This window comes from Mesoplodon densirostris, chromosome 9, assembly GCF_025265405.1.
Source record: "Mesoplodon densirostris isolate mMesDen1 chromosome 9, mMesDen1 primary haplotype, whole genome shotgun sequence".
Classification (NCBI taxonomy): Eukaryota; Metazoa; Chordata; class Mammalia; order Artiodactyla; family Ziphiidae; genus Mesoplodon; species Mesoplodon densirostris.
This window is the reverse complement of record NC_082669.1, coordinates 44977685-44993632: the sequence shown is the minus strand read 5'-3', so window position 1 is coordinate 44993632 and position 15948 is coordinate 44977685. Positions and strand designations below refer to the sequence as shown.

The 15948-nt window shown below is 36.6% G+C and overlaps 1 protein-coding gene across 1 annotated transcript in view; it reads right to left on the bottom strand.

The window, feature by feature from the left end:
• The window catches only part of AGMO (alkylglycerol monooxygenase), a 353562-nt gene extending 340433 nt beyond the window's left edge, over nucleotides 1-13129 (bottom strand). The window contains exons 1-3 of the mRNA XM_060108676.1: nucleotides 13004-13129; nucleotides 10902-11032; nucleotides 847-998 (exon numbers count right to left, since the gene is read on the bottom strand). Of these exons, the coding sequence (XP_059964659.1) occupies nucleotides 847-998; nucleotides 10902-11032; nucleotides 13004-13129 (409 nt within the window). The remainder of the gene's footprint in view (nucleotides 1-846; nucleotides 999-10901; nucleotides 11033-13003) is intronic.
• Between the last annotated feature and the right edge of the window lie 2819 nt (nucleotides 13130-15948).

The window sequence follows — 15948 nt, the reverse complement described above, 5'->3', positions numbered from 1 at the left end:
AGCTCTTCTTTCCATCTCCCATCTATTTTTTATTATTATTCCAGGTTTCTTCCTCTTCCTTCCTTCCTCCCCACCCACTCAACCCAACTACCCACTGAAATCCTGAGTTCTGCTCTTCAGTAGTTTTTCCAAATTAGCACTTTCCTCCGTTTCCCTTCAGCAATATTTTGCATGCCTAATTCCTCCTTAGAGACCACTTGTTCATCTTAGCTCTACAATCGTTCTCCGATTTCTGCTTATCCCACGAGAGATTTAGAAAGCTCCACGCTCTTCCATTTTCCATTCCATAACAAAACATTTCTTTGGAAGGTGTGGCCAAGAATCCCCAAAAGCAAGTTCAGTGAACCAGTACCGTAAGAAGGCTTTGTAGCAGATGAGAAATTTTGCAAAGCTGTGGTCATACTAAAGTGCATTATGGCTAATGTCTAGCTGATTGCATTTTCATTTGTAAATATGGCAATACTGCCAAGAACATGAATCAGGCTTACATATGACAGCAGGTTACCTAGGATTCCATGCTGTTACAAAGCTCTCTTGAAAGACCCGTGATAATTGGGGTGTGAAGTGATGCTACAGTCAGCACTTTCTAAATGGTTTTAAAAATAAATTAGATACAAGAGGTGTGAAAAATGTACCTCTATAATCTCACTTTTTTTCAACAATGACTTCAGATTGTTTCCATTTAAATTACAAAATGAACTTTCATTATTAATCTTTAGATGCTGTAAAATAAACTAAGTTATTCATTTAGTCACTTGTTCAATAAATATTTACTGAATACCAACTATGTGGCAAACACAGTTCAACATAAGCTGAGTATCAAAAAAGTCTTGGTTTGCAACTTACCATGAGCCATACGATGAAACCAGTAGTAACCAAAGTCAACTCCCAAGAAAGTTAAATACCAAGTCCATGGAGAATCCCAAGGCAAACTGATGAGCCTGTAGTTCTCCCAGATATAAATGTAACTGGTCAGTTCAATGCTCCTGAAAAACAAACTGGAAAGATAAAATGTATAAGCAATGATTATACTGTATTTTAGATGTAAAATTATGCTAAAACATTTTAGATAATATTTAAAAATTAATATGTTCATACATAAAAATAAAATCCTTTCCCCCTTCTCTTGGTTTCTTACTGCTCTATCATACCTTTGAAGAGGCTCAATTTCCTTGGTATCAAAATGATTCACATGATGTTTCCTTTTGTTTCATAGGCATCATGGATGCCAATTATTCTCCTATTTCATGGAATTTAGGAAGTTCCCTTTATATGTCTCTTAAAAATACTTTTCATGGAAACCATATAACATAAAAATGACAAAACTATGACTTATTTTCTGTGACTGTCATTTCTAAATCTTAGTAAAGAACACAAGAAGGGTGCTTTTTAAAGGGAATGTAAAAAGTAGAAAATTATAATAGCATATTTTTAAAGGGACTGCAAAATGACTACTGCCTTAAAATATATTAATCCCATAAAGTTTGCCTTTAGATTTAAAGTTGCTTCTGACTAACTCTATTCTCTCTCTTCCTGTCTAGTCCCTCCTCTCTTTCACACACACACACACACACACTATGTTTTCTAGATATTATTCTTAAGACTACAAATTGGATTCTCATAGCATATCAGTATTTCTTATAGTAATATAAACTATGGATCTCAAAATATAAGGGAATAAATTTTCCCTAGAAATAAACAATTGTTTTTAAAACCCAGACAGCATATCTCTTACCACATACTCTACCAAGCTTCTGTAAATTCTTATGTCAAGAAATTTCAAAAATATACATAATATACTTCAATTTTATAAAGAGTAGTATTTTTCCTTTTAAATTCCCTGTGATCAAATTTAGGATCAGACTCAAGACAATCATTCCTTTTATCACTTTTATAGATATGATTGAACTGACTTTTTCATTAATATTTATCACTTATATGTAAAATGAATTATTCTACCTAATAAAGATTTATTTATAAACCATGAACAAGTGAGAAAGTTCTGAAATATTCTAACTTTAAATAAAAGTCAAAGAAGCAGCTCATTAGTTTATTGTTAAAATTCATTATTTTACTAGTATTTCCCTTTACATAGTCAGTGTCTATGAATTAGCATGTTACTGGTTTTGTTGGAGACCCGGATGTTTACTTTTTTTTTTTTTTTTTCTTTTTGCGGTATGTGGGCCTCTCACTGTTGTGGCCTCTCCCGTTGCGGAGCACAGGCTCCGGATGCGCAGGCCCAGCGGCCATGGCTCACGGGCCCAGCCGCTCCGCGGCATATGGGATCCTCCCAGACCGGGGCACGAACCCGTATCCCCTGCATCGGCAGGCGGACTCTTAACCACTTGCGCCACCAGGGAGGCCCCGGATGTTTACTTTTAATCTAATGTTGACGTTAGTTATGATATGACTTTAACTGTGATTTAATAACTTTAAAATTGTCTCACATTTTGAATCCTTCAAGTTATTATTTAATCAGTAACATAAAACACTAGGCTTCTTCACAACAGCATTAATATAAATAACTAATAGAAATGCCAAATACCTACACTTTGAAAAAGGATTATACATCATCAGATCTTAAAACTCAGTTTTCAATTTAAGATTACTCTAGGTTTGTAAATTGGTCCCCATACACTGAGGGTAAGAAGCAACTAAAGAAAGAGACAGAACACTCCAGACTGGGAAGTGGCAGTTTTAACAAACAAGGAACTTAGAGACGAGTTTTCTCTTTGGTGGCTGCAAAACATGTAAATGTCCATACTCTCACTCCAGAATGTTAAAATTTTCTAGAAAGGTCTTAACTGGGTTCAAGTCACTTATTCAGTCCAGATGGTCTCAACACCACCTTACTCTCTCAAGGCTGCATCCTTGAAACAGCTGTTAGCATGGGATTGTAGGTGGAACTTACATTCCATGGACAGGGGAGAGAGTAAGGGAAAGGGGAAGGGCAAGTAAAGTCCAGCTTATAGGTCAACCAGGGTCGCATCCTCTCCATGACCTCCTCCAACAATTATATGGTTGGAAAGAACAATTTTGTCCTTAAGTGTGAGTCCTTGATCCAAGGAGACTACCTACCCAGCACCCCTGTCACAACTCAGGCAATGCCCTGGATACTCCAGAATCCCCTGTCAAGTGGCCCTGAGCCTGCTTTCAGGACTGCATGGGCCTCTTTCCTGGTCCAGGCCTCCAGAGGGTCCACCTATGCAGGTGTGTAAAGTCCTCAACATGACAAGGCAGATAAAAGTGGCTTCTTTGGACCCATAGACAGAGCTGGGACGAGCAGTCTGGGGTGTGCACACACAGGTGTGTGAGGTCCCTCATGAGACAGGACAGGCCATGGGCCAGGGGCTTTCACCCTGTTCTGGAACTCTGAGGAATCCAAGAACTTGAAATTTGAAATGTGTCTTCCAATTTGTCATCCAGGTTATTTATCAGGGTAGGGGGAATAGAACGAATTTTATTTTGAAGCATGTTAGCTTGGTTGGTAATTCTTATACATCTAGACTAAGGCTTCTGAACAGTGTCATTATTGACATTTGGACAAGATAATTCTTTGTTGTAGGGGTCTGTCCTGTGAAAACTATTACCCAAATTATGAAACCTTATAATTGCTCCTTAGTACTCATTAGTAGAGGATTAACGACATAAAATTCAAGTTTTAGGAAAAAAATGGTGAATAATATCAATTTTATATGGTCTAACTTAATTTTTCTAAAACAGAAATTCTAAAGTTTGACACTGATGCTATTTGGGCCAAATGATTCTTTGTTGTGCGGGCCTATCCTGTGCATTGTAGGATGTTCAGAAGCATCCCTGGCCTCTCCCACTAGATGCCAGTAGCACAGCCCTCCACCCAGGTGTGACAACAAAATGTCCAAATGTCTCCCGGGGGCAAAACTGCCCCAGTTGATAACCCTAAAAAAGACTGATCTAGAAAGAAAAATTAAAACTTAGGAAAATGCAATAGAAAGTTGAAATAATCTAGTTTTTTTTTATATCTGCTTTACTACATGGTGTCAAAGCAGGTCAATTCATGGATTCATTCAATCATTCAAAAAATTCATATTAAGTGCCTGCTAGGTGCCAGGCACAGCACAAGAAAGGGAGGACACATTGGTGAAGAGGGCAACTACAGCCACCTGCCTCATCAATGTCCCACCAGTTCAGTATCTCTTTTTAAAGTTGCTGTCTTTCTTGTCAGTTTTCTAGTGACAATTGAAATAGGCTTTCAGATATCAAAACTTCAATAATAGGAAGACGGTCCCTGGAAAACTTCCATGTGTAAAACAAAAAGAACCTGCCTGTAATTGAAATACTTTATTTCCTGTACAGGTGCCAGGTCTTGAGCAGACACCCAATTTATTATTCTGTCAACTTACTTATTAGGGTTGACACAAATCGAGCTGAAATATGCCTTACACACTACAGTCAAGGCTTTTACTTTTTTTTTTTTCACACCTTAGCACAAAGCCAAACTTTCCTCAAGGTGAAGGGAAAGAGTGGAGAAGCTGTGGGAATTAAATTCCCAGTTCTCTATCAGCAAGATGAATATGATCCTCTTCCATCATAAATGGGAAAAAACAGCCATGGAGTGCCCACAACTAAAAACAATTCGGCAAGAGATACACCTGGGAAATGATTATCAAGCTCTGGAAAGCCCTTGATTGCAGGAAATAGCACCTATATTTTCAAAAATGTTCCCACCAGACCTTGAATCATAAAACTAACCCTCTTCCTCTTTCTCTTCCCAATTCCTTCATTCTCTCCCAGCCCCCAATCCCAGCATATGACTCTGCACTCTGGAATTCAAATGACAACTCTAACCCCTATCCTGTGGAAAGAGACATATGTAATATGCATATATAGTGAGCTTACTTTATCATGTGGAGATGGAAATTAGGTAGCACAGGGGCTTTGAATAACCAAAATGCTAGATCCCTTTTATTCATTAAGTTTGAATGCAAGACCAAGAAAATAATCTAAATATAAGGAGGCATTAGACTCCTCTAATTAACAACCTGTATGTGTAGAGACTCCCCTCCCATTTTGTCCTATATTCTTTATAAATTCCCCCCAAATAGCTATTTCTCTTGGGTCTGAAGTATATCTTCTGGCAAATGAAAGACAGTTAATTTTTCATGTGTTTTATGTAAGCATTTCTGTCCACACTAGACATGTGTGCTGTCAGACTGGTGGTTGCCAAGGGGGAGGGGGTTAGGGGAGGGATGGAGTGGGAGATTAGGGTTAGCAGATGTGAGCTTTTATATATAGAATGGACAAACAACAAGGTCCTACTGCATAGCACAGAGAACTATATTCAATATCCTATGATAAAGGAAAAGAATATTTTAAAAAAGAATGTATATATGTGTGTGTGTGTGTGTATATATATGTATAACTGAATCACTCTGCTGTACAGCAGTAATTAACACAACACTGTAAATCAACTACACTTCAATAAAAATAAAATCTGTCCTGTCAATGTTTAGTGACTGTAAAATCTGGTAAGGTACCAAAATAGTATTCCAGTAATAATGATGGATTTTTAAAAATATAAAGTTACTTTATAATGTTGAAAGTTTTCAATAATCAATAAATGAGAATAAATATTATTTGAGGATTGAGAATTACAAAGCTAATTTGTTATCAAAGTCATCTGAGTTTGAATGTTCCCATCATCAAAAGTAGAGAAAAGTAACACTGGACAGGTCGTTCACCATCTCACTATCTCCCAGCTAATTTGACATGAGGGCATTAGGCTGAATGGACCCTGAAATTATCTAGCTCTCAAATACTCTCATGCTCTAATCATTAATCAAGCAAATGAAATTTGATGTAAGGCTCTCATTGCAAACTGTTAAAATTTCAAAGCAACTTTTCAGACTAAGTTGAATTACGTACTCAGTGTTCACAGACATCTGCCAACTTGTACTATTTTATACCTGCCATTAGAGAAATTTGGCCAGATTATGCAAAATTGAAAAAAATAAATTAGACTTTTTATTTCTAACAATCTTGTCATAAATTAGAAAATAAACCAACATTTAAATGAGATCATTTGAAATGCCCTTACAAGTTTCACGAAGTTATAAATAAATTAATATATATATAACTATATTTTATATATATAACTATATATATATTGGTTTTTCTGAGAAATTGCATTATTTATTTCAAAATCTCTTATACCTGGCCCAGGAACTTGCACTCTCTATCTGTAAAGCTACTGCCACTTTTGCTCCATCTAGTGGAATATTGATTTTTGCTCAGTAATAACAAAATACATAACACAAGCTCTACCTTCTGCAGGCAGACATTTGTACTGCTATTTCCTACTGTGAAATGACATTTATGAAACAATCATTTAATTTAATTTCTTTTTAAAACAACCACAAAACCATAGACTTTTCTAAACACAATGTGGTGGATTTGGAAGAAGTAAATGTGCTACATCTTTTACTTTGCAAGAAGTAAATTACTTCAAGTAATTCAATTACTCTACTGAATAAGCACGCAAAGCCAGACTAATAAGTGCAAGGAAGCTTGCATTCATTTGGGAAGGATAGTCTAAGAGCTAGCTCTGAAGTCACACCATTAATAACAAAGTCTATTTATAAGGTTTCTAAGGTAAAAGTTAAGGGGACATGTAAAAGTTAAGGGGGCATTCTCTCTAGCAAAAATAACAAACCAGCAGATTTTTTAGATATATTTTGTTCACATGGGGTGTTTGTTTCATAATTTTCTAAGTTAATAAAAATATGTTAATATTCATAATAAAATACCATTATTAACATTACATAAATGAATTTATCTCTTACTTAGGACAATGAATAACTGTTGACTAAAGTCATCATCCCAAATGACAGGTACTTGTTTGTCAGAAGTCCACATTGCCAAAAACAGTATTGCCTCTGCTACTAAAGTCTAGTGTAAAAGTGCAGTACACAATTTTCCTTTATTCTCTAGTCCCACCCCAAGAAGTCAAAAGTATCTCAAAGAAGTTTAATTTCCTCCTCTTTAATTTTTTTTTTTTTTTTTTAATGAATTGAAACTTTCTTGTCAGGAGTGGAAAATTCCATGGCAGCCATGGCCAGTAAAACTGTAGATACCTTTGGTCCAACACTGCAGACCTAGCTCCATAGTAAAAATTGGCAGGGACCCATGTGTATTAAAAGTAGAGTGTCCCCAACTCATTTGAAAATTTACCTGCTTAAATTATCCCTCCAACCTATTGCAATTTGATTTATAATCTGCTGTTTCAACAGAATAAATGAACCCATTAAAAACAAACATACTGTAGATATTATATCAGGAATAAAATTTCTCTGGGGAGGATGCAATTTATGGAAGCAGAAACATTGGAAGGAAGTAACAAATTGAAGTCCCGATTTTCTAATGAAGGATTGGAAACTGAGTTCTGCTTCAACAAGCAAGAAAAAAAAAAAGTAATTATTTTTCACTCATTAGCATTTCAGTCAGTAGCAGGATATTTCAGAAGTTTCAGATAGATTTTTAAAAATTGATTTAGTCAATATTTTGTTTAGTTTAATTTTTTGTAGTGACAAATGCAAGTAATTGATAGAAAGGCAGATTATCTGCATATGATACACTGCATTTAACTACAATAAATACACATATCTGTCTATAATTTCAGGACTAGATTCTGACTAGGAAGTCTGCCTCCTGGATTCTAGAAGAGTAAAACAGATGCAGGCCTGCCCAGAATCTGGTTCTTAGGACAGATGGACTTTTATTACATATCATGGTCTGTCCGACAGGCTCGTAAACAAGGTACAATCTTGTCTATGATGAATATTTTCCCTTACATAAAGATTTGAAAAGATACACATATATCTTTTCCATCAATATGGTAAGTATGCTACCAATCTTCAAGGTACTTTGACTTTTATGTAATAACAAAATTGAGATCCTCAGATAAACATTGTTTTTCCTCAAAGTCTGCACACAGCATTTCCATTACATGAATGGCAAAGTGGAAAAACATGTTCATGGTTGCACTTTGATTTCCCCAACTTCTTTTTTCAGAGGCCACATGTCTATTTCAAATTATCATCCAAAGTATAATTCCTCACAAAGGGATTAACAAATGGTATACTACCATTTTTCTTGCAATCATGTATTTTAAGGACGTGGCAAGCCCCTGTTGTTGGTATAGAAAGTGAAATTAGTCCCTCGGAGAGGGTATGATCAATGCCGTGTTAATCTAACCTTCAGCTGTTAACGATTTGCAGGAGGATTCCCCTTGATGCTGTGGCTTCAACTGAAATATTGTTCTAAGAGTTTCTGTCAAATCCCCCTTCTCATCTTGTGCTGAAAGGGGATTGAGGGGAGTGCATCCTGAGGATCAGCTTTCCTTCTCTGCTTATATCTGTGAATTTTTTTTAATAGCAACAAAGTAAACAGAAATATTTTAAAATTTTATTTTCAAATAATTTGCTTTGCTGAGATCTTTCACATAAGACTACGAAAGATAAAATTCTTTATAAAACTTACAAAGTTATCCACATTTCATAATTTAGGATTGTGAACAAAAAAGAAGCAAGATGCTGTTCTCATTCAAAATACAACTATAGAAAAATATGCTCCAAATTCAAGTTCACAACCTTTTCCCTTTCTTTCAAAGGGCACCAGAGTTCAAGCTTGTGTTAGCTTAAGGAGTGTTATGAGTAGTGGGATGTGAAGAAAAAGAACTGCAGGCTTATCCCTGAAGGACTGGTTTGTTTTGGTTCCTCTCTCTGTCTCTGTCTCTGTCTCTCTCTCTCTCCCCCATACCCCGCCATTTCCCTTATATTTGGGGGTTTCTTTTTTAGCAGAAATATCTATTTACTCATTGGGTCTCCTGTTAGAACTCTGTACCTTTTTTTTTCTTTTAATCACAGTGTTGAACAGAAATAGAGTACTGAGGATACAGTTTATATTTCTAGTTGTTACAATATTATAAGAGAAGAATCTAATCTCACTTGTGACCAAAGTCAAACTTAAGAAAGTAAAAGAAATGCTGAAGCATTCATTCAACTTGATGTCTCCCTGAGTTCTTAATAGATTCATTCCAGCTCAACAAAATATGTGATCCATAATTGTACCTGCAGGGCACTTCTCAGTTATCAAGTTATTTTGACAGTTCATCAACCGTCCAATTTCCATAAACCTATTCACTTAACTTTCTCAGAGTGAATTATTGTAACCAACTGGGTATTTTTCAATAACCAAATATACATGTCCCTTGAGTATGTTGAATGTATTTCTTGTTCAGTTCTGCTCAAGGCAGACATGAAATAGAGGAAATTATGGGTAGTTGTAAACTCTTAATTACAGTATTCTGGAAATTAACTGAGAATAATTTGAGATATTATTCTCTGATTCTGACAGGAATGTGCAACCATATGAGTAGTTTTTTAGAGATTCTTATGATGATTATTACTATTACTATTTTATAACTATTATCCTATCTTTTTCATAGTAACATTTATGAAAAATATTTTACATTTAGGTTTACTTTCTATCTAAACAATTTTATGCAATTACATGAAATTATTTTACCTTTCCTCAGATATCATTAAGTTTTCATTTTATTTTTAAAAAATCCACCTTGGTTTCCCACTGGGCGGTTCATACAAACATTCCAAAGCAATGAGCACTGGTTAGAAGTAAAGCTCTTAAAACAGTAAAAGAAGCAATGGGTGGGAAGCAGGAATGAGAACATTCTTCGGCAAGGCAAAGCACAGACTTCTAAGGGAATCTTCCCTTACCCTCTGCTCTTTGGAAAACTCTCATATACTGAAGAGCCTTCCATTCATTGGTATCTCCTCTAAACACACTACAATTTACTTTCTAAACAGTAGTGGGTCATTTATTGTTCACTGTTTTTTGGTCCCTTCATCCTCAGGCTTCACCATCAACATAACACTATAGGAATGTTAGGTGTTTTTTTTAAAAAAAATCGACCATGTATCAGACATCATTCCAGGCATAGGAGTTAAAACTAAAAGAACACCTGTTTCTCAAGTTGCATGCAAGCCTGCAGGAAGGGCAAACAGGTAAGTTTAATATCATGTGACAATTCTATTATGGGGTAAGCACAATACTCCACGGTGAATAGAGCCCATAGTGAAGTGGTGCCTAAAATAGGGTTGGAAAACAGGCAAGATTTGCTGAAGAGTATGACTCTTTAAGAGAAGTCTATGCTTAGACTTAAGAAATGAATGGGAGTTGGCCACTCGGATGACCACGTGAGACATCTGGGTAATGGCAAGTAGCAGAGTATGGAGGGAACAACTACTGCAAAGGGGGAAGAAGAAAGAAAGGACCAGAAGCAAAGCTGGATAAACAATGGCCTCCAAAGATCAGGCAAGAAATATTCCTCAGGCTATAAGGAACCTATGAAAAGTTTCCACCAGATTCAATTATGGAAATGTTTGGCTGTAAATGAAGTAGGACTAGAGACAATGATACCACTTAAGAGACCACTGTAGTAATCCAGAGCTTTGTATGACTTTGAGTAGGGAGTGTCTGCACCCCAGATTGCTACAGCATGTGAATTTACCTGAGGCCAAATTAATTTTCCAGTAGATAACTACAACGTCCCTGAGGCCTGGGACTAGCGTAATACAAGTAAAACACTTGTCGTGGGCACAAAATTTAAGAAGGCACCAATAAATTCAGTAATTAAGATAAATAATACTTAGAGCAATATTTTTAATAACAAATGTAAAAAAATCCATGATGAACAAAGCATCAAAAGGTTAAATAATGACAGTAACTGAGTTATTTGGGGATGTATGTGAAAATAGACCAATTCTCCATATAATGGGTTTCTTTTCAATCTTACTTGGAGAATTTCAGTTTATTCACTCAGTGTTGCTAACCAGCTAACTCACCTCGGAAGCCGAGACAGAACACCGGCTGATATCGATGTTAAGGCATCATCCAAAGGACCCGATGGCTTCCCTTTGTGAATGCAGCTGACAACCAGTTCAAGCAGCATCAAGGAAATAAAAAATGGAGTTGCCTGGAAAGGAAATTGCAGAAAAGAGATGCTATTGTCCTCGGTATGAAATTCTTCCAAGTTTCCTGATTAGTCATTCCCAAAGTGGGAGGCCCAGAGTGATAGTTCTTAGCAGAAAAGGTATATACCTATCCTAGAGGATCACTTCCTCCCAACAGGCAAAGAAATCTGATTATTTCAGACACGCACTAAACAGGTGCTCAAATTCTATCATCCAGTTTGGACATGAAATATAACTATAGATGTAACAATGATTATTGTGCCAAGAAAATAAAAAGATTAGGCAGGACGTGTTTCAAGTTAGATCTAAAAAAATACATTTGAAAATAAGTGCAATAATAAGAAGTCTATTATCTACATGCCTAAGGCCCACTTTAACAGGCTTTCCTTAAGGATGCACATGATTCTAGTTTTTCATATTAGAATTACAGGAATCACAAAATTGAAACTGTAAGAACAAAATATTTGCTTCTGAGTATTTCAGAGAATGAGGTCATTTTAAATGCTTGTTTTAGGCATCAAGTTTTATTCATACAGTATTTTTTTCTTATGTCACAGAAAAAAATTCTTGTCATCCACAATTGACAAATATTGGACTAGGTTTGGTATCATAATATTAAAATAAAATGATTTATGAAGATGCAAGTATCACATTTTTTTCTTTAAAAAATCAGAAAGAAGGAGTGATATCAAATCCTGAAAAAGTTATAGGTTTCACTCATTTGGAAGCTAATCATGAGTACTGAAGTTTTCTAAACTGAACTCCCAAGAACATATTCTCTGATGTCATTCTTTTTTCTATTTCTGATCTCAACTAGTAAGTGTTGTAGGAACAACTTTGACAGGGTGGGGAACTTAAACATTCAAGTTCTAATTCTGGATATTTCCACTTCCAATCATAGGCAGGAACCGGAAGTGAAGCATGCCTCTGAACACCTGAGTTTCAAAGAAAACCTGGTTTAAACTGAGACTTGGGAAGTCAGGGTTGAACTCAGTCAGCTGTGTATACATTCTGCAGAACTATGCTGCTAAAATAAAGAGCAAATCGTTCCTGGGAGGTGGTAGACAAGTTTTCCCTTTAGAAACAAAATTGTTACAAAGTTTAGTGATGTCACATAACCACTAGGTACTGAGCTTCTAACAGCTAAATTTGTAAGGCCACTGTGTCCAGGAAACTTTTTTAAAGTTTTATCACAGTCTGGAGTAACATATCAGGGAAGACAAGTTTAATAGGAGAAGATGGTCATGGATACTGCATGGAGATTCAATTCAAGTGGAATTCTACTTTTGCCCCATGCTTTTTTGAAACTATTATTTTTTATTAGAATTATTTGAAGAATGAACATGAACGAAACACCAAAATGTATAACTTACTTCTTATTAAGAGAAAAGCAAGAGTAGCCTCTTCCCAGAGAGTCTCACCCATTTTTTTTTAACATCTTTATTGGAGTGTAATTGATTTACAGTGGTGTGTTAGTTTCTGCTGTATAACAAAGTGAATCAGCTGTACATATACATATATCCCCACATCCCCTCCCTCTGCATCTCCCTCCCACCCTCCTTATCCCACCCCTCTAGGTGGTCACAAAGCACCGAGCTGATCTCCCTGTGCCGTGTGGCTGCTTCCCAGTAGCTATCTATTTTACATTTGGTAGTGTATATATGTCCATGCCACTCTCTCACTTCATCCCAGCTTACCCTTCCCCCTCCCCGTGTCCTCAAGTCCATTCTCTACATCTGCGTCTTTATTCTTGTCCTGCCCCTAGGTTCTTCAGAACCTTTCCAGATTCCATATATATGTGTTAGCACACAGTATTTGTTTTTCTCTTTCTGACCTACTTCACTCTGTATGACAGACTCCAGGTCCATCCACCTCCCTGAGAAAACCATAATTCAAAAAGAGTCATGTACTACAATGTTCATTGAAGCTCTGTTTACGATAGCCAGGACACAGAAGCAACCTAAGAGTCTCACCTTTTGTACATAATCAGGCACCTCTTCCAGGGTTTCAAATGACGTTTCATTGGGCTTCATCACGTAAAACATCATGCGAATTCCCTGGGAAACCGAAACATCCTGTTGGGCTTCTGGGTTCTTCATCTCTGCCCTTGTCTGACTCCCAGCTGGAGAGTATTTGTGATTCAGTGGTTGAAGCCAGAGGCTGAACAAAGAGGACGAGATGTGCTGCACAGATCAAGCCCTTTGTCAGAGAACAGCTAAAAACAAAGCCCCACAGAGCACAGCCAACAGCAGATTCTGTGTGGAGAGACAGGAAAGTACAAGGATCAATCAGGAATGAGTTCAGAGTTCAGGGACGCTGTCCCAGAAACAGCACACGTGGGGGAAGGGGAAGGGAGGAAGGGCTGCTGCCCAAATCAAGGATAAACAGTGGAGTCTGGCAGCAGGTGGAATAATTTATCATTAAAAAAGAAAAAAGACAAACAAAACCACATGATCCCTCCTTGGAAAGGAGAAGGAAAAAAAAGTGATAACAGGTGAAAGTTCGCTCTGAAAAAGTGGGTGGAAATTCAAAACTCGAATCACATGAGGAAAATACATTTTTTTCTCTCCCTTTTGAAATTCACATCGTGTTCAGGTTTGTAGTCTCCCCAAAGAGTCACATTTCCTGAAAAGACAAGGTGTTCTAATCTCACTTAATAAGACTAAGCTCAAAAGTTAATAAGCACTGAATATATCTTACTGGTGACTGCCTATATATTTCTGGATGTGTATCATGTTAATGTCTGAATGTTTGAAAACCAATTTAGGGGCATGTAGCTTCTTGCATGATTTGCATTGTTTAATGGATCTCAACTATTCACATCTGTATTCTTCTTAGCACTAATGGGGACTCTGAAGAAGCTGTTAAGATGTTGCTGAGAGACCTTATCTCTGTTTTCCAGGAGGAGTATACCTTGACTGTGCCTCTTAGGTAGACTAGAAAGCCCTTAATTGATTGCATCACCAGTGAGTAAGTGGAGCTTTCCTGAGTAGCCCTCCACCTAGAAAAGCTGTGGTCATGCTTTGGCTACCACCTCATCTTTTAAAAATGTTTATGTAGATTTAATTAGATTATTAATACATGGTTGTTTTAAGAGAAATAAGTAGATACTATAGATAAGCAACAAATAAGTTACTACCCAGAGACACTACTAATATTTTGATATATGTATAATCAGTTCCACTGTCATATGACATACTTGTTGCTAAAAATCACTGCATTATGCAAGTTTGTGCAATAAAAACCATGGGGCTAATGAGAAAAATGGGATTAGAGTGCAATACTCAAAAATGTCTTAATGGTTCACAAGTAGAAAAAAATCGGAACCTAATAAAAATGGTAGCACACTTTTACACATGCATATGTCGACTTAAAAAAAAATGCACAACTTAAGAGTTGCAAGTTAAGTTTTATCTGGGGCAAAATGAGGACTATAGCTCGGGAGACAGCACTTCAGATAGCTCTGAAAAACTGCTCCAAAGAGGTAGGGGGGAAGGTCAGTATATATGTGATTTTGGTGAAGGGGTGTACATGCAATCAAGCACATATTTTTTGTAGAAGGTTTCTGCTAGTCTCGTGATGGTTACTGCTAGTCACGAGGAACAGATGTCGCCATACGGGATTTTAGTGCTTTTCTAGATATGAGGAGATACAAGAATTGGGCTCATAAAATCAGCTCCTGAAAGTATCTAACTATCTGAAGACCTGTTTTGCCAGTTTTTCCCAGAGCACAGAGTGCCTCATTTCTGCTCTCCACCCTGAGCTCCTTTCAGGGGGTGTTGAAAGTCAGCAGCTGCAGCAGCACATGATTTAATCCTTGTAGAGGTAGATGGCAAGTACCAATGGCAAGTGCCAATTTGTAGTTGACACGTTATATGGTGAAGAAATGCATAAATACTACAATAAATATGGTATTTCATCTTGAAAAGGACCTGACCTGACCTCTGTTCGTGGAAGCGGGCCTTGGAAGAGTTGCAGATTGTGAGTTACTCTGGAGTATGGGAGGAGGCTTATCTGAAATCATACAGAAAGTTGTAAAACCAGAGGTCAGGATACCATAGTTCATAACACATAGGTAGACTGGGGACACTGGTAGATGTTTAAGGTGCACGCAGATGCGTGCATTTTGTGTCTTCCTAAGCCTTTCTGTTTAGTTGGGTGCTACCTTTAGTATTCACCTGGAATTTATCCCTGACAAAATCACATACAAACATAGGTGGCACACTCAAATTATTCCGTAATATATTAATCCTGTTGAAACAAATTTGTACTTTCAAAATATTGCAGAACTGACTGTACTTTCAGGGGATTCCCATTACAAATGAATACATATGGACATACATATTTAATGAAAGTGATCGTATTAGACACAATATTTTATTACCTGCTTTAAAAATTCTTTGAAATTATGAATATTATGCATCATGGGAGAAAAAAAATCCAAACATAGGGTATATAAAGTAAAAAGTAGGAGCACACCTTCCCCTCAAAAAATACATACACGCCTCCCTTCAACTTCTCACTAACAACTTATCCTGGAGGGTATTTTGTCATAACTGTTTTTCCCTACAAATGTTCATTGTTATCATCATTATTATTATCATCATTTAACATTTAAACACACACACATTGATTTTTTTAAACTGACCATATTAAATAAAGATATAGCAACTTTCCCTCTTGAAGTCAACAACTTATCAGGAAAATTCTTCCACTCCGTATATGGTGAAACAGCATTTTTTTTTTTTTTTTACTGGCTGCACTGCTGTGTGTGTATTCCAAGCAGGCAAACAAAATGATTTAAAGTATTTAAAGCAGAGAACTTTAATGCAAAGAATTAATTACAGGGATGATGAAAGAAGTAAAAAGCCAAATGGGAATAAAGAGGCAATCTAAAGGTTAATATCAATAGGAAACC